This window comes from Cavia porcellus, unplaced genomic scaffold (assembly GCF_034190915.1).
Source record: "Cavia porcellus strain 051 isolate PalLab524CR breed Dunkin Hartley unplaced genomic scaffold, mCavPor4.1 scaffold_26, whole genome shotgun sequence".
NCBI classification, from domain to species: Eukaryota; Metazoa; Chordata; class Mammalia; order Rodentia; family Caviidae; genus Cavia; species Cavia porcellus.
Window position 1 is genome coordinate 41,460,752 of NW_026947509.1, and position 20,014 is coordinate 41,480,765.

The 20,014-nt window shown below is 42.7% G+C and overlaps 1 protein-coding gene across 17 annotated transcripts in view; it reads right to left on the minus strand.

Annotated features, from left to right (window-relative positions):
- Ica1l (islet cell autoantigen 1 like) overlaps nucleotides 1–20,014 on the minus strand; it is a 129,513-nt gene that overhangs the window by 47,325 nt on the left and 62,174 nt on the right. For all 17 annotated transcript variants that reach the window (XR_001202294.3, XR_010043494.1, XR_001202295.3 and 14 more), the window contains one exon: nucleotides 6,455–6,712. Coding sequence is in view for 14 of the 17 variants with exons in the window: in XM_063237266.1 (XP_063093336.1) it covers nucleotides 6,455–6,712 (258 nt within the window). In the remaining 3 variants the exon portion in view is untranslated. The remainder of the gene's footprint in view (nucleotides 1–6,454; nucleotides 6,713–20,014) is intronic.

The following is a 20,014-nucleotide window of genomic DNA, read 5'->3' on the forward strand; positions in this document are numbered from 1 at the left end:
AGCACGTTACAACATGATAAAATCAATGCAGACAGAAGAACCATAGTTTGGTGCGGCTCCAAAGTTTTATAGTGACACACTCCAAAAATGTTATTAACTACATTATTATATTTGAGTTGGTTATTACTGAAAGGACATACTGCCTATGTCTACAACACTAAGGGTTTTTACAGCTAAGGGTTGTAAGACATTACAATGCTTGTGGTTAAACTTACAAAACTAGATTTAAAACAAAAAGTTCTCAAACTTCCAGGAGAACATGGCGGACAAATAACAGCAGCCATGAAGGCTCTCTGAGATTACCAGCTTAGAATCCAGGAGTGGTGCTGTGTGAGGAGTCCTAAGTGAGGGGAGATGTACCCTGCCGACTCAGGAACGAACTAAGCTGAGAGAAACCAACTGGAAATGCGATCCTGGTGCTATAACAGGAACAGATAAAATCTCAGCTGCGATTTGAATTTCCTGCTGCCGCTACTGCATCCCAAGGCGCACGGCAGGGAGAGAGACGGATGAAAGCTCTGAGAGCTGCAATTGGCGAAAAAAACGGTGTTGAGAGCGGGACTGGCAGGAAGCCCTGCATCGACCTGCAGTGAGTGAGAGAAATGGGGACCCTTTCATAGACTAGGAGGCTCCAACAGAGGACATTCTGGGAACGGGCAGACTAGCTGGAACAGGGCCCTGCAGTGACTTTAGTCACATATTCCCCTCTCAAGCAGGAGTGGTGGGGAGCGCTTGGCCTGGTGACGCTGCGAACTAAGATCCAGTAGGCTAGCCCAAATCAGGTCCCTGCGCCTGGAGGTACACCCTAGCAGTGAAGCCTTCAATAGGTTGATCTGGAGGGACGGGCCCAGCAGAGGCTGCCCAGGTCTGTGTCTCCCTAGTACACTGCAGTGGGCGGGAACACCTAGCCGGCAGATTCAAACAAACTGTAACAGACAAAGAGAAAAAAAAAACTGGGCCTCCTACATATGCTTGTATGGAAGGAACAAAAAGTACAGGGAAAGGGAGCAACAAGAAAGGGTCGTCAGTCCCCAATCCTGAGAACACTGATCCAGGAAAGGTAAATGCAAAAGAGAATGAAGACAGAAAACATGCAATATCAGACATGGCACCACTAGATGCAAAGCTAAAAAACACTTCATTAGACTGGTAACCACCTGGTAACTGGTTATTTATGGTGGTAAATCTTTTTTTTTTTAATTGCTGTATTAGAGTCAGGGATATAAGGCAAGACAAACTATGACCATGAGCATAAAAACATGAAACATCACAATGGAGGCCAAAAGGGTCTACTGCAAAAGAACTGAGGAATCTAACATGGAAACTCATGTCCCAGCTCCATAGTGAACATCATAAACCAAAGAAGCAACACAAAAAGGGATGCCTCAGAGAGATCTGCAAGCTCTAAATATGGTGATAGGAATAGTGAGTATTTTGAAGTAAGGTGTCCTTACTTTACTGCTGAGACATAATACCTGACACCCACAATTTAAAGGAGGAGAGATTTATTTTGGCTCAGTCTATAGAGGTTTTTGTCCAAAATCAGTTGACTGTGTAGCAGGGTAGCATGACAGAGGTGCATGGCCAAGAAATGTTGTTCATACCCTGGCAGACAGGAAGCACAGAGCTTGAGGAGGAGGCAGGGAGGGCCCTTCAGGCCAACATTCCAGACACCCACCTCCTTCAGTCTGGCTTCATTTCTCAACATCATATACAGTTATTAAACTCATAGTAGACTAATGCACCAATGGGTGTCTCACCTCCATGGTCCAATCAACTCCCCAAAGTTCCACCTATGAGTACATAAGGATTTGGAGGGACATCTACAAAACAAATGAACAAAAACTCCAAAAACCATAATTTAAGATAAAAGAAAAGCAGGTTTTATCCTGGAGTTCATAGTGCTTAAAAAAAAAAAAGTTGGCAGAGCTAAAGATGGCAGATCAGTAAGCAGCAAAATAAAGAGCCTCCCAGAGAGAAACAGCTCAGATGCTGGAATAAAACATCCTGGAGAAGACCAGAAGGAGGGAAATGGATCCGTCTCAATCCACGAAAAAACTAAACCCTGGTCAAACTCAGGGTCACAGAGCTACCATTGGAGCCGCTCAGATTTGTGGCCATAGTGTTCTCACTGGAACTGCCCAGACTTGAGCTTCAGTCGCACTGAAGACCAAGGTCAGTGAGCCCAATGGACAACAGAGCCGGCGTGGAGACCTGCACTAATCTGTGGTGAGTGCTCGGAATAAGACCCTCCCACACTAAAGGGGCGACTGACTGGACAACATACTGGAATCGGGCAGGACAGGCATGAACAAGGAAGGGCAGTGATTTCAGTCAGTTGTTTCCTCCCCAGAGCAGATTGGTGGGATCTGTGTGGGCTGGGTGACCAAATTGCCAGGGATGTCCCTGGGTGGGACCCAACTGCCGGGGATGAAATTGTCCCTAAAGTTCTCCTGAGTGTGGCACACACTAACATGGTGAAAGCCCCCACTGGTTGGCTGGCTTGAGGGGAGGGGCCAGCATACACTGCCCTGCTTGCACCTCAGTGACCAACAGCAAACTGGAGAGGGCAGAAATCCCTAGCCAGCGCACTTCAGAAGAACCATAGCCAACAAGGAAAGGGGCTAGGACCTCCACTATACACCTGTATGGAAGAAACCAAAAACATGAGAAAGAAATAAGGGCCAGGGATTTAATTCAGCAGCATAAGCACTCACCTGGCAAATGTGAGGTCATGAGTTCCATCCCTGGTATCCCCCACAAAGAAAAGAAAGAAAGAAAGGGAAAAAAAGCTCCCAGCCCCTAACTCAGAAAATATTGATCCAGGAGAGGTAAATACAGAAGAGATTGAGGGCAGCAAACATGCAATATCAGACACGGCATCAGCTGACATAAAGAGATATATAGATGAGCTCAAAATTGAAATGTTAATTCAAGTAAAGCAAGATATGAGATTAATAAAAGAAATGCTAAGTATCTCTCAAGAAGACATAGATGGAAGGATGAAGGAACACAAAAAAGGAGAGAAATGTCTGATGAAGAATATAAAGAAAACCTAGAATACATGAAACAGATACAAAGAGATTACCAGGAAATTAAAAACTCCATTGAAAGCTGGAAAAATTGTCTGACAGAAACTACAGATAGATTAACAAAACTTGAAATAGGTTTGCAATGTCTGATCATGAAAAGAAAGATCTCTTAAAAATAACAAGGAAACAGGCAGTAACAAAACAAAGGCTAGAAGACAACAAGAGGATCTATAACTTAAGAATAAAAAATGTGAGTGAAGAAGCAGCGGTACACACAAAGGAGATACAAAGGCTATTCACAGAAATAATTAAGGAAAAATTCCCAAGCATAGGAAAAGGAAATGATATTCAGATAATTCAGATATATGAGGCATACAGAATTCCACCCACCTACAACCAAAACAGAGCTATTTCCCAGACATATAATAAAGATCCCAGAAATTCATCATAAGAACAGAATATTAAAAGCTGTCAGAGAAAAGAAACAGATCATCTATAAAGGAAAACCCATCAAAATCACAACAGACTTCTTGATACAAACCATCAAATCAAGAATAGCTTGGAGCCGGGCGTGGTGGCTCATGCCTGTAATTCCAGCACCCGTGAGGCTGAGGGAGGATCATTTGGAGTTTGAGACCAGCCTGGGCTACAAAGTGAGCTCAAGGCCAGCCTGAACTGCATAGCGAGACCCTGTCTCAAAAAAGAAAAAAGAAAAAAAAGAGCTTGGAGCAAAGAATTCTAAGCCCTGGATGAAAATAACCTCCAACTCAGATTGATGTTCCCTGAAAAACTGTCTCTCAGAATTAATGGAGAAACAAGATGCTTCCATGACAAGGAGGAACTAGGGGAATTTGTGACCACCAATCCAACCTTACAAAAAATACTGAAGGACATTCTAAAGAGAGAGAGAAAAAAAATACCAGGATTTCAGAAACAGTGGCAGAGAGGCCTCAATGAATGGGGCAGACAGTGGAATGAAGGAGAAAAGTAGACATCCAATGGCAGGAAAATAGCCTAGCAGAAATGAGGCAGAGAAGGTTGGCTATAATCTCTTAACATAGACAGCCTTGATACACTAACAAAAAGAAACACAGGCAGAGTAGATCAGGAGGTAGGGTCCATCAAGATGCTCTGTATAGGAAATATAATTAACCTGAAAGACAGTTTATGGACCGAAAGTCAAATATGAGAAAAACAATGCAACTCAACTAGCACCTGCAGATAGGTTGGAAAGACATGATACTTTTGTGCAGTAGAGAACTACTCAGCTATAACGAAGGAAAACCTTGAGGCTTTTGTAGGTAGAATACAACTTGAGATCAAGTCCAGGAGTGAGAAGGTTTGGAACCACTTAGGTAAATAGCAAGTTGCCCCTCTTCCCATTGCCCCCCACCTCTAAATATTGAGGGAGTTGGTGGGACCCAAAATGTGCAGTGCACCCTGTGGAAGTAAAAGGGAAGGAAGTGTCTAAAAAAGGAAGGCAGAGGATATTGTTAATAGTGTATTAGGATTTAAAATCTACATTGGATTATATTCTGTTCCAGTTTGTCTACTTGTACTAGACTTGAGGGCACAGACAGCTATCAAAAATAGCAGGATATATTACAATCATCATCCTTAACTATTAACTTAATCTGAAGCCCTGTATAACTTACACTGTCTTATTATGACTGATCTTATTTGAATCTGGTTTGTTAAATTGCCGTTTTGTATTGACTGATTTTATTTGAATCTGTTATGATTGACAGTATCAAGTCTGAGAGTATAGGCAACTATACTGAAGATGACAAGATTCATTAGGATACCCACTCTGGTTTGATTATTATTTGCTTTTGAAGTCTTATAATGTCTCCAATGTTTTGTTTTTATTATTATGTACTGCTATATTCAATTATATCATGCCTGATGATATAGATAATTCTATTGACTTAACGAGACATCAAAGTAACCACTGCAGATAACCCTGTATTGTGGTTTTATATGACTTTCATGCTTTTCTAGGAATTTGTTTTGTTTTGTCTTGCTTTGTTTTCCCTCTAATACAGAAAGGATAGAAATACATGTAGAGACTCATGCATGCTTAGAACTTATAAAGAGTTTATCAGAACTGATCATATAACACATGATGAAATGAACTACTTTGCAGAAAAAGAGACACTAAGGTACCCATGAAGCATCATGATGTGAAATCAGCAATACTATTATCCTTTGTTCAGAGTGATTTTAGTTTTTTTTTTGTTTTATTTAATTTCAACATATGTGAAGGTATGGACAGGTATTTTGATAAGAATGAGACACACTATGACAGCCATTGTTGACTTCCTTATTGTCTGGTCTTGAAGACCTAAAACCCCTTCATCATCCTGTTTGGATCAGTTTTATTCTATTATGTTTTGTATGAATTCACTGTATGTGAAGATATGGACAACTATTTGGAAGAAAACAAGAGACACTATGTTAGATAATGAAGATCTGTGGTTGTCTTGCTTTGAAATCTATGTCTCCTACATTGCTTTCTTATGTTATGTTGTGTTTTGTTCTGTTTTGTTGTTTAATTTTACCCTCTTTAAAATTAAAAAAAAACAATTTATAATATGAGTAGGGTACTAATATCAGAAACTTGTTGAGGAAACAAGAGAAGAACTGGGAATTGCAGGCCTATAAGCTTTTTTTTTTTTTTTTTTTTTTGGTACCAGGGATCAAATTTACAACCACGTACTTGCAAGGCAGGCGCTTACACCGCTGATCTAAATTTCGAGCTATAAGAATTCTTTTGTAGCAACCTGGGAAATCAAATGAGGCTCTAGATGGCTCCAATGGTGGAGTAAAGTGGGAAATCTGAGAAATGTTTCAGAAACAATGGGCAGGACTTGGTAACCAGTACGATGTGAGGCCTGCCCAGGTGCAGATCTGGACACTGGACAGTGGAGTTGCAAATGAGCAGGAGCAGCTGATCCTTTCCTCAGAGCAGCCCTACCCCCAGCTTACTCCAGCAGGCCCCACTCCTGATGGCCTGCCCAGGAGGCTGACTCAGACCCAGCCACCTAAACTGTTCCTTTTTCTCTTATGGACTCTGAACTCACAGGAACAAAGCACATCAAGTTTTGCTTGATAGGAGAAACAGTACTGCCTAACTGAATGGGTAACTGAAGAAGTCAAGAGTTGTGAATCAGGCACTTAAGAAAGTCAGGGCCACAGGAGATGGCGGATGGAGCAAGCAAACAGCCCTTGTGTCAATCTTGTTGGCAGAGTCCAGAGGCACCTGGATCGGGTATTTCTCCAGCTGCCTTGTGACTGTACATTTTTTTCCAGCAGTCCTAAAGTTAAAATTGATCTCCTTGTTGATTATAGCATTAACAAGCACACAGTTCTGCTTCATAAAGATAAAAGAAGGGATGTAGCCACATGTTTTAAACACTTACTGTTGAAAGATCCAGGAGCATGAAGGCCAAGGTCATAGAGTTGTGAAGGAAGGAACTGGGAGGAATGGGCGGGAGGCTTGGACCCCTCAGGAGCCCCATGGGATGTGACACTGGCAGTGGGGCTCCCACAGGAAGGCTGGCATTCCTGGCCCAATCCACTGGTGCCTGAAGATCCAGGATGGAGGAGACTCGTCAGAAATGAGAATTCCTTCTCAAACTCATCTTCAGAGAACAAACCTTCAGATAGATCTTTCACCACTGCCAATTGAAAATAAAACAGAAAGGCTTTTTCTTTTTGAGGAAATGCAAGTAGGACGAAGGACAAATAAAATGCTTCATTGTTCTTATACTATATTTTTACCAACACTACATTGATTGGAAGTTATGATTGGATCGTTATTTCTAATTTGGCAAGCTTTAGATCAAAATGCACAATGAAGATATAACAGTTACAAATATCAACGTGGGAAATAACTGAACTACCATCTCTGCAAGACAAAAATTATGTAAGATATGAGGAGAAATAGAAAAATTTAAAAGAGATTTAGAAAAAAAGTCAAGAGACAAAAGATATAAAAGATTCAAATCACACACAGTCAGTAAGGTAGTTTTTTTTTTTTACTGCTTTGGGTCAAACTGAATGTAAGGTAGTTTTTTAATTAGTATATGTTTGTGATACAAAGGGATTGTATTCAGCACGCAGGTTTAAAACTAAGGGAAGTTTTTTTGAGCCAGGAGTGATGGCTCATTCTTAGAATTCCTGTACTCCGGGATGCTGAGTCAGGAACATCACATGTTCAAGCCCAGCTGGGCAATTTGGTGAGACTCTGTCTCAAAATAAAAAGTGTTGCATATGTAACTCAGTCAGAAGGCCCTGGGTTCAATCTCCAAGACCCAAAAAACCCCACAGAAGTGGCAGTGTATATGTGTCCTTCACAAAGAATAAGTTGATGAAACCTGAATATTAAGAACAAAGAAAATTAGAAAAAAAAAGACAAAGGATTCACAGCAATGATAATGAACATTTTAGAACTTTCAGTGATACAAACAGCCCACTATAGCACACAAGCCATGGATTCACCACCGCTGATTTACATCACTGATTTGGGGGCCACAAACTGGAATCACTGTTGCCTTAGGTTACCGGAAATTACTCTTTACAACAAAAATAGGGTTAGAGCTAAATGAAGTTACGTGAAAGCTCTACTTTTTCTCCATGGCTTAGCCAGTTCTCCCTGTGCGCTGCACAGAAACCTCATCTCCTCTCAGCTCCGCTTGCTCCAGGGCTTCCTTTTGCTTATGAGCGTGTGGAAAATGTGGTCAGAACTGGCTAAGAAAAGAGGTGCTAGAAGTCCCTAGAACACAACTCTTAAAAGTTCTGCACGTGCAGTTCTCGTGAGAATTCTAGCAGGTGTTTGGCAGGATGTTCTGAACCTCAAGTCAGCCGAAAGAATAGGTGATACCAAAAGGCGCATCTTGGTCAGGTGTGGTGGAGCATACCTATAATCCCAGAATTTGGGAGGCTGATGCAGGATGATCATTGTAGTTCAAAGTCAGCCTGAACTACATAGCAAAATCCTGTCTCAAAGGAGAAAGAAAGAAAAAAAGATCCACATTGAGTTTTACCAATTGATTAGGTACAGGATGGTGGATTAAACTGTTTCAGTTAAACTGTGTCTATTTAAAATATAGAAGGTCCTTATCTTCAGGATTTTGTGAAAAATCCCAGTCTATAATATGTAGTCCAAACTATAATAGAGTGGCCCCCGAGGAAGAGAAAATCTTTGACGAGTCTGTCCTTGGATCCCCACCTGTCTCTCAGAGAGATACAGGAATCTCTCATCTGTTTAATGAAGAAACTTTAGATGGGACCCCAGACACTTGTGACCCAAATGCCTTTTCTGTGTTCAACAATTGGGATCTGGAGGAGGATCAAAAGAGAAAGGCTCCGATTAAAATCTAACTGTTTAAGGAAAAACGCAAACGTAACAAAAGAGAGTTCCCGTTTCAAATGCAGGAAGTCTGATGCACTTGACTCACTGGAGGGCTGACTGTGCCTGCTCCCATGGAGCTGCATTCTTGCGCTAGAGAGGTACAGGGGACCTGCAGTGCCACTGTCCATGTGCATCACCACTTCCTGAGCAAGGTGGAGGGGAGACCCTGCATGTCATGGTGAGCCATTTCCATACTTCTCTTTGGCCTTTGCTGGAAATCCCTCCTCCATGTACAACCATACTTGGGGTTGAGGGGATCCCCTAGTCAGATAGATTCTGTACTCCTCCTGACATGTCACTTTGAATGATAAATGTTTAATGTGTTCCTAATTATCCCACAGTCCTGTTCCTTTGCTAGGAAGAGATCTACTTGCAAAATTAGGGGGCAATTCTCAAATTCTGACAAAGGCCAAAACAGATTTTACCTGTTGGGTCTACACTAGGTCTCCATGACCAAGCTAGCCGAAAGGTAGATCCTGCTGCATGGTATAATAAGATACCTGGCTAAAGAAAACCCTTCTACATATCAGAAAAAGAGAGGAATTGCCAAAGCCAAGACAAGAACTTGGCCAAGTAGCATACTTTTCAAAAACTACATGGTGTGGCTGTTGGATGGCCACCCTGCCCAAGAGCAGTGGCAGTTATAGCTATGCTAACATAAACTAAAAGTTCTGACTCCCCATCAGGTCAGTGGATTCCTGAGACCAAAGACTACTTGTGGTTAATAAGAAATGGCTTGCCTAAGTTTCAGGCCATGCTGTTAGTCACCACTGAGGTTGTTATAAAAACTTGGACTACCTCTTAATCCTGTGTCTCTGATGCCTACAAGCCCAGAAGTTAGCAGTCTTGTGAATAAGTAATTTCCCAGACCTAAGCCAGCAAGCAGGATGTATCAGTGATCTGCTCCTCCAAGATGAGCAGGTATAGTTCAGAGATGGAAATACCTTTGTCCAAGAAGTACACTGAGAGCCAAGTTATGTAGTTGTTTGTTCACAACAGGTCTTTGAGGCCAACTTCCACCAGGGACCTTTGCTCAAAAATCAGAGGTAACAGCTGCGTGTGGTAGCTCACACCTGTAAAGCTAGCACTTGGAAGGCCGAGGCAGAAGAATCATCACACATTCAAGGCCAGCCTGAGCTACATAGTGAGACTCTGTCTCAAAAAACAATAAAACAAAACAAATGTGGAGGTCATTGCTTTTACTTGAGTATGGGTATTAGGAAAAAGAAGCCATAAATTTATACAGACACTCTGTTTTGGTACTATATTCTCATGCAATTATCTGGAAAAAGGCACTTGCTGACTAATGAGCAATCACCTATAAATCACAAGCAGGAAATTCTACAACCTTTAGAGGTAGTCCTTTCCTAGAAGGTTGCTATTATTCCCATTCCAAGGGATCCCAAAGAAAGATGTCTATATTCTCCTTGTCCTTCCCTAAGATTCAGTGACAAGCTATGAAAATCTTACATGGCAAATGGTTGCTAGAATTTTCACAGGACTAAAAGGAAAGCTCTTCCTAAGAACCTATGGAAGACCCAAGGCGCCTCTTCAGAAAGTAAGATTCTGGTATTGCTCCAGGTAGAAATAAGTAGAGTCACTTATGGCTCTAATTTACCACAGCTTAAATATGCACCTGTATTGAGGCCAGTTTTTAATTGGATCCATTATGCTAAGTCTGTTGGGCTCTCAGTAATTTGTCTAACCTCTCTTTGCCATACCACTAGAAGCATGGCCATCTGAAATTCTCATGTTTGAGTTCTACACCTCCAACATAAATAACAAAGTTAATTTCTCTCTCCCATCAAACAGCTTGACAGTCACAATTTCTTTTCTTACTGTCTTCTAACAGCTTTTCTCTTCAACACAGCCAGTGAGCCACAACACATCAAGGTAGTTGGAGAGCACATAATCCCAAATAGGTTGAGTTGATAGCCTTCCCACTTGAAGAAGAAATAGATGACAGAGACCTTTATTCCCTTAGCACCCCATAAAGAATATGGGGCTATGTGTCTCTCAGGGAAAAATGAGACAAAATGATAGGGCATGGCTAAAAATGGCTGGGAAAGAAAGTGTGACAAGGTCCTGGAACACATGCATAAAATAGTTCCCAAAACTGCATGTGGACTTCTTGAGAGAACTCCAGAAGGTTTTCAATAGGATGGCCTACACCTGAAGTCAGGAGCTGAAGGATTGGAGATACAAAAGGAGTCCACATAGGGTTTCTGCAACCGTGTTTTCTCCTGCATGGTGGTACACCATCAGACTACAGGCTGTCCTTCTTTTATATTGTTATTTCGCCCAAACTTGCTCTATAGAGGCTGTTTCTTTTCCTACTGTTGATAAAACTTTGCTACCATTTGCACTTGACCAGTTCTTTGCTCAGGACAAAAAAAAAAAATCCAGAAGCTACCTTTAGAAGGAGACACTAGCACCCCAAACCTCGTAACACTTGTGCATATTGTGTTCGGTGTATCAAAACTGCTGTTGGATTACTGAGTACCAAGAGCAGCTCAGGATGATTTATCTGTCTTACAGATCTGATGTTCTCTGCCTATAAACACAGGCCTTGTGTATCCAAGGTAATAGCCAGGGTACTCATCAGCACAATGGTTTTAAGGTTTCTTGCTCTTTGTATTTCTTCAGAAATTCACAGGCTTTTTTTTTCACACTTCCTTTGTGTCTGAGATAGTGGTTTGGAAAAAAGAAGGTATTGAGCACCAGCCTGTAAGCCCAGGAGGAGGTGAAAACTGGCTTTTTCTTTAACTGGCATAACATCTGCTAACTCCTTTTCTCTTTCAACTTTTTCCTCTAGAGCAGTTTAGTAACAGTGCCCAAACTGTAACTCAAAACCTACTTATTTATCAAAGTGCCAACACTGCAATTAAACCTGAATTCTAAGATTTTGGTTTAGAAAAAAACTCATACATTAACAACTTTGTCTTGAAAGAAAAACACATGTCATCAGTTTGCCACCACTGCCCTAATGTATCCAGAATTTCTAGCCAGTAAGAGCAAATTCTAGTCTACTCTGAGCAGCAGAGATTCTAGCCAGCTTCTGGGAAATTTTTATTGCTGCCTCATTTTCACTCATGGTTGTCTTAAAATGCTGTTTTCCACGCTGACCTCATTATAAAAGCTGAACGGGCCATCTAATCATAAGCCCAAGTGATGGTCTTCTCATCAATCTAATAGGCCAGGCAAAGTAAATTGTGCAAAATTACTCAGCCTCTTCTAGCTCAATTCATCTAGGTTTAGCAGCTGGATGATCTCTCCTTGGGCTCATCCACCTGTCCTTGATGTTGGCCATACCTGCTCCCTGTTGCTCTTCCTCACCAACTGTGGCAGCAGACTTGAGAGCCAGCATGTGGTGTGATTCTGGGTGGTTGTGCCACACCTCCAGTGCCTGGCTGCCTGTAGAAGCCTTGGCTCAGGTCTGGCTCTGAAGACTGACTGTGCTCCAGCTGCATCCTCTGTGCACTTAAGGCCTGGCTGAATCCCCCCACAGGAAGCTTAATAACACATAGAAAAAAGTCATAGCCCTTAAACACCTTCATCAAATAAAAATGAAAAGAGCCCCCAGTATGACAGAATGCAGAGCTCTACAGAGCTCTACAGGACTCCAGTGTGAGGGGTTGTTTCTTTTTTTTTTCTTTTCCTTTTTTTGATAAAACAGGCATTTAGACAGGGCTGAGGATTTAGCTCAGCGGCACAAGCAGCTTCTGGGTAAGCGCAAGGTCCTGAGTTCTCTGGAATTGATCCCAAGTGAGATAGGAGATTAGGGCATAGTGAAACTAGCTGGGAACGTAGGTGTAACCAGTTGACTACAAAGACTCCAGAATATGTGCACAAAACAGTTCTGCACATGGACTTCTCATTGTGAGGGCAATTATAACTCCCACCATTTGCTTTCTTTTTCTTCACCCTTTTCTTTTTTTGCAACCCCCCAAACCCTCGTCTTGAAAACTTCAGTTATTTTAGATAAAGTTTAGATGCTTAGTTAGCAGTTAGACTTCAAACAGTGAGTGAACTTTGGCCCAATCCCCAAAAGTCTTCCTCCTCTCCCTTAACTGGCTATAAAAACTAAGAGAGGAGGAACAGACAGCTTTATCTCAAGGCACCAAACTACACAGTGCCCACATTCTATGTGTCACTTAACCAGATGTTAAGGTCTTGAAACATTCCAAAGCAATGATACTGCTGTAAAAAGGTGGTGTCCATGGTAATCCCAATCTTTTGAACTCATACAGGGGTATATAAGAAAAGAGAACAAAAGAATCAGAGCCAGCCAGCGATTTCAATGGCCTAGGCTGACTGATTACTGCAGTTTTAATAAACCTCACTTGTTTCTTGAGTCTTAGTATCCCACAGGTAAATTTCTTGAGCACACTATAACATAATGAGAACTCAAGCAAGTGTTCAACAGGATGTTCTAGATCTGACGTTAGCTTGAGGTATGGGATCCCCACACTTCTCAGATCCTGTATGTAGAAGTTCTTGTGGATATGCTCGAGATTTGGGAAGTATAAAAGGACACAGATTGGGCTTGGGATTTAGCTAAGCAGCATAAGTATCTGCCTTGCAAGTGCGTGGTTGTGAGTGTGATCCCCGGTACCAAAAAACAAACAAAAAAGGACACAGATGCCAAGAGGAACTTGCCCTCATGTAGATGTTTTCCAGATAACCTATGCTGCTTTCTCCAGCGTATTCTTTTATCCTGCTTTTTCCTCTTTTGCTCAGCCCAAACTCTCTGGAGAGCCAGTTTCTTTTTGCACTTTTACTTTTTCAAATAAATTTTGGCACTGCTTCTTGCTCATTTAGTTCAATTGTTTGAGATGAAAAGAACTGGAATCTATCTGCAGGAGAGACAAGCAATCCAAAACTCAGTAAAATTTAATTAGCAAGCAATTTTTAGAAGGAGGTACCTGATAACATTTTAGTAGAGCTAGGAGATTCCAGTAACACAAGGACATATATGACATCAAAAAAATTATTTAAAAAATCTAGAATTCAAAGGAACATGGAGAATATGAACTGAGAACTATTTCCTTGCTCTCTTCCCCCAGGCCAAGATGGAAATTCCACCCCAGCTGGGTAGGCCCAGAATACAGGGATCCCTTTCCCTGGAGCTCTTGGTCAAGGCAGGATGCCAGCATTTCACTGTCTCCAGTTACCTATTGCTGACGCTGAATCCTATGACTGCAGTCAAGTGGAAGCACCAGTCTCCTCCAGACCACACTCAGGATGCAGACTCTGAGTAGGGTGGAGCACACTGAGGATACTCCAGGCCCTGATCAATTGATGGGGGGTGTAAACTGTCTCTTTCAGGAAGGAACAGACAAGTTTCTAAGGCTTCTGTCACTACTCCTTACCTAGTACTCAGCTCCTAGAGCAATGATGTCTCTTACAGGTGCAAGCTGCTGTCCCCTGCCCCATCCCAGCTCAATCCCTTACTCAGGTTTTTCTTGGAGAGAAGCAGATGGTGAAAGAGAGCTTCTAATCTCTTCTCAAAGGAACTTCCTTCTCAGGGAAGTGTGGAGGAACACAGGTCTGAGAATGCTCTCAGAGACAGGGGTGGTGTTCTGAAACGTAACTGGAAGACTGGCAGCTTCCCTGGCCCTATACGCTAACTCTCAAACCAGCTGATTTCAGTACAAATTTTAAACACTGATCTGGGGGACTTTTGTTTCAAAGGACTTCACATTTGAAAGATTTATACTTACAGCAATTTATGCTCCAGGTCATTGCTGAAATTAATTGAGTACTTAACTGGAAATGAGTGGAGCTTAACTGCTGGGTGTGGTTGGAGAAAGACTGTCAAAGAGAGCTGTATTAAAATAGCTGAAGTGACAAAGTTGCTGTGAGTATCCCCAACTCTGAACTCACAAAGTGTCTTCCCTGGGGGTTGGGAGGGGAAAAGGTAAAAAACAGATCCTCATTAAAACAATTCAGCATCTCACTAAACAAGTAGGTAAACAATTATAGCAAGCCCCAGAATGGGGGACCAACAGTCAAAGCTACTACATGGACTGTGTCCCCAGGCCAGTACATGCAGACTGACACTTTGGAGCTTCCTTAGCCAGGTGGCCAAAGGACACCTCCACAAACCTTTACCCAAACTTAGGCTGGGGTTCAGGGAATAAAGTGAGCACAGGAGATTGCCTTAGTGCCAGGCCCACCTTGGTGATACCCAACACCACACAGAAGCCAAACAACCCTATCTTTAGGACAGTGATCACAGATGGAGCCTGAACACCTGCCTTAGCATCAGGTAAAGATGTGACTCTGGGAGGACAGACTCATGTTTCAGCCTGCATAACTGGCAGACACACAAGGAGCTGTCACACAGCTCTAAGCCCACTGTGAGACTCAGTGTGACTTAGCTTAACAGAATTCAGCCATCCAAAAGATACTATCCCATCAACCCTCCCAAATTTGGATAGCAAGTAAAGAACAAGACTCCAGCCACACAGAAGTAAGGAAAAAAAAAAAAAAAAAAGAGCCAAGTTATTGCATGATAGCCTGAGGCTGGCTCCTTCATGGTGAAGTGTAGTCTAACAATCTTGTGGTGCCTGACCACAAGATGCCTAGATGATGAAAGAAAGAGTTTTGGCCCAGACAGGACACTGTAGCCGGTGAAGCCTTAGAGGCAAAACCAAGGAGCTCCATCTTCCCTACCCCTAGGAATTTACCTCTGGTGCCAAAAGAATACCAATGGGCTACCTGTGCACCCCTAACGCCCCCTCAGGCTCCACCCCAAACCTAAGCTACATATATACCTCCACTCCACGTGTCCCACAGAGAAATTGCTGACCCTGGGGGGAGATGCCGCACCCCTGGGGATGGGGGGGGGGTCTCTCCCCACATTCTTAAAATAAAGGTCATTTATATTTCATATTTCTTATCTTTTCAGCCGCCCCACAATTCTATCATATGGTTCCCTGGCCGGGAACAGCAGACGAGAGACTCTTGGGGCCCTCCCAGTCTGAGTCCCCTGCCATTCGCAGACTGGACTGCACTCACTTCTACACTCAGGAGCTGTAAACTTGTTGCCAATCGCTCACAAATAACACCGGCCCAATTTATCACAGGTGAGCAAACTCCAGAGAATTCTTCGGCACTGGGCTGGGCCCCACGTGGGTTTTCTCCCCCGTTCTGTGGATTCACGTGACGCTCTCACGTCCTTAGACAGTACAAGGCAGAGTTTTTCTGGGCCAACCTGGGTCCACACTGAAAAATTCTCACATCCTTCAGAATTTTAAGCTCTCATGGGCAGAGCCGTTAATAAAACCCACAAGAAATCCACTCATGGATCTTTCAGTGACAACTGAGAAATACGAGATTTGGAACCATAACTGCTGTTGTTCCAAAGGACACGGGTGACGGCCCAACCTTTGGACCACGGTCCGTTTCTCACCTGAGATTTAACCACGGGAAGCATCCTTTCTACTTCCCAAAAGACCACACCTTTGCAATGTTTGATTTCCAATCTGAGTACTCTTAAATTAAAAAAAAAACTGGGGGCTGGGGATTTAGCTCAGCAGCGTAAGTGCCTGCCTTGCAAGCAGGCAGTTGTGAGTTCAATCCCCGGTACCGATAAAAAGGAAAAAGACAAAAATAAACAAATAAATAAATAAATAAAAACTATACCTATTTATAGCTTATCACACTGATGACAAGTTTACAAAACTCTCTATCTTTAAGCCTCTGAGAGTGTGTGTACTTTCCTGCCAGTGTCCCCTTTGTTTCCTCGCCACTTCCCCTTTCCTGCTGTGCACACTGACCCATTCCCTGCTGAGATGGGGGAGGTGTGCCCAGTGTTGAGAGATACATGTGGGCTGCTTTAAGCTCTTATGCCATGCTCTAACTCCGTGCAGTGTCTCGATTCTCATGCTGCGCTCCAGCTCCACACAGGATCCAGCTCTAATACCTGGCCCACTACTCCACGCGCAGTCCCAGCTCCACGTGGCTACCTGCCGCACCTCCACAAGCAGTCCCAGCTTCATGCTGCAAACCCGGTTCTACACTCCACCCCTGGCCTGTGCATGCTTGAGGCAGTTCTGGCCCCACCCCCATGCACTGCGTCCTGGGCGCACACCCCGCCTTCACTGTGTGTGTGCCACCTCCACCCTAGTGCCCCGCCTGCCCTAAGCACCCCACGCACTCTGCGTGTTCCACCTACAAGCTGCATGCCAGAGATATCCCAGCCCCCGCCCCCAAGCATGGGTACAGCTCTGTCTGCAGGCACAGCTCTGTCTGCCAACGCAGAGACAGGTGCAGCAGACAACTCATTGCTGATCTGATGCTGTACTCATGTTTTCAAATAGAAAGTTCAGATTGTTTCTGCTGCCTTTTTCTTGTGTTCCAGCCATAACAAATGTTTTCTTTCAGATCCAGATATATGCTTAGAGATGTTTCACAAATTTCTTGTTTTATGTTAAGCTTACTGCCTATATTATACTGTATTGTTACCAATCTAGATGTTTAACAACTAAAACTTGATAATTATAAATTCCTTTTGCTGGGAACCACTAGCTCTTTTCCAAGACAAGGGTTATATGATACATACAAAACAACAAAACCAACACTGCAACAGAAGCCAAACTTAAACCTTTCCCAGCCTGTCTGCCTGCCCTGGCTCAGCCCTCCACCGAGCCATACTTAACCATATTCAACTGATATTAAATGACACAGTAGCTAATCTCTCTCTAAAATAAAAAGGTAAAAATTAATTAAACAGGCCATCCTCCAAAAATCAGATGGCATTAAACATTTTAATAACATAAAGAGATACTTATATATGACATAAATAACATGTCAGTTCCTAAAGTTTCCTAGACCTTGTCCTTCGTATGGGAAGCCATTACTAAAATTATAAATACCCTGTTGATTATATTTGACTCCTGCATACTTACTTAGTTCTATAGATACCTTCTACTGTACACCAAATCCCAAACAAAAAGGCAAAACTTGACCTTCAAACCTCATAGAGACCTTAATATGGCTTTTCGTGTTTTCAACAACAGAGATAACACTTGTAACACTTGGAGTTCTGAGACAGGTAAAGCGACACAAGGTGGAGCTGCCTGGGCCCCGCCATGGACCATGCCTCAAATGCAGCAGAAGGACATTGGGCAAGAGAGTGCCCCATCCTGGCATTCCTTTGGGACCTTACCCATGGCTACTGGACTGTCCTAGCCACCAGAGAGTGGGTAAGCCATCCTAACTTCTAGCCCTCACAGGAAGTGCCAAGTCATCACCTACTAAAACTTGCTTCTGGTTAAACTTGCTGCTGAAGACTGACAGGGCTCAGGGCCAACAACAGTCCCCTTAAAGGTGTCCATCTCAGAGTCCAAGACCCACTAAAAGTCTCAGGTAAGACATTCTCTATATTTTTGGACATAGGGGCCATATACACAGAGTTCTTCCTGAGTTTTCAGGCTGCTATAGTAAGTCCTCAAGTTCTAGGGGATATTGAGGGTCAACTTATGCCATTTACAAACAGGGCCTATTTCATGCAGGTCCCAGACTGCTTCTTCCCAATCCACCCAGTGGTGCCAAATCTTCCTACCACCACTCATTCTACAGTCCTAAATCTTAAAAATGCTTTTTATTCCCTTGTGTTTATACAGACTGACCCAGACACTAAGGCCTCAACAGCTTACACCTGTTATCACTAGTAAACCTTTCCTCAGTGATATAGACCACCCCCTTCCTTTCTTACTCACCAATTTCTCAGACAACCCTGGTCAAGACTGACAGATAAATTTTGTCTTCTCGCTTTGTTTATACTTTTTCAGGATACATAAAAGCCTTTCCCACAACCAGGGAGACTGCTGATATACTTACTAAAGTCCTGTTACAGCAAATCATTCCAAGGACTACAACCAAGTTACAGTGACCCATACCTGATATTCTTGGTGACCTCAACAGTGATCAAAGTTGCTAGACTGCCATCCTGGTTTTACATCACTCAGGCTAAGTGGTGCCCTTCCAGCTCTAGATCTAACCATCCTTTTGCCTACTCTGCCTTACCAAGGCCTCACAGCCACAACTCTCAGGCTGTCATGTTTGTTATCCAATTTGGTTTCTAATTTCTTATCCTTTTTTACAGCAGGACTCTCAATAGTATTTCCTAAAGACTCCCACATCATGAATACCAGAGACAAGCCTTACCCTCTTAACTTTTACCCTTTAAGATGGGGGAGTAATCACCTCTCATAACGTCATTCCTCCTAACCCCACGTTTATCTTTCAGAATTCTGCCTTACCGTGGAAATGTTTCTACCTCAACATGGTCCTGATATAATGACATATCAAAATCAAAAGCACCTTTCCTTCTACCTCACCTGGGTCCGTAAGTATGACAGTACCATGCCTCCTCATAACATCTTGTCTGTTTTTTCAGTCTAACATGCGTACATTCACCAGTGAAGTTGTCCTGGCTAAAACACCTGGCACCAACTTCTACATGGGCATCAACCGTCATCCTGTCGACTCCCCTAGACCCCAGTACAGCATCCCCTTCCAGCAGGAAGCAGTAAATAAAGAAATCTCCACCCCTTTTCCTAATAATAATAATCATAAGGTGGGATATGAAAGAGTTTTGACCCAGACAGGACACTGTAGCCGGTAAAGCCTTAGAGGCAAAACCAAGGAGCTCCATCTTCCCCACCCCTAGGAATTTACCTGTGACTCTATCTTTCCCACCCCTAGGAATTTACCTCTGGCACCAAAAGAATACCAATGGGCTACCTGTGCATCCCTAATGCTCCCTTAGGCTCTACCCCAAACCTAAGCTACATATATGCCTCCACTCCACGTATCCCACGGAGAGATTGCCAACCCCAGGGGGAGATGCCACACCCCAGGGGATCAGGGAGTCTCTCCCTGCCTTCTTAAAATAAAGGTCATTTATATTTCATACTTCTTATCTTTTCAGTCGCCCCACAATTCTATCAAATGATAATCTGGGTCTATCCAGCTCCAGGTAGAAGCTTTCAGTGGCAGACAACATTTAAAAGCTACCCCAGTTCATTCTGGACAATGCATCAACTACAGATTTGGGACAAATCTGGGTTGGGGTACCCTTTAGTGCTGAAACAATGACAGCATACCAAAAGGAGAAATCTGGCAACCCTGGCTCTGCAGTGCCACCTAATGCTGAAATAGTGGAAACGTTACAGGTTCAGAGTCTACAAGTAGAGTAGACTGTTTAGAATATTATGAAATTTTTATGATCTCACCTAAAGGACCACCAAGAACTGACCATATATCAGTTAATATGGCAAACTCTTGTACAGAGAATTCAAAATAGTTATTTTAAAGAAAATCAACAAGCTTCAAAAAACAGAAACAACAGAGTAATAGAGAGATTAAATTTTTAAAAATCAAATAGATTTTATATATATACACATATATATGATAATACTACTCTCTGTTAGCTCATCAAAAGGAATGGTTTGTGCTTTCATTGTTTATTTTTCCATGTCTATATTTCATAATCTGAGCCCCAACTTTGTAGATAATAATTTGAAATATATTAACCATTGTTAATCTATTAGTT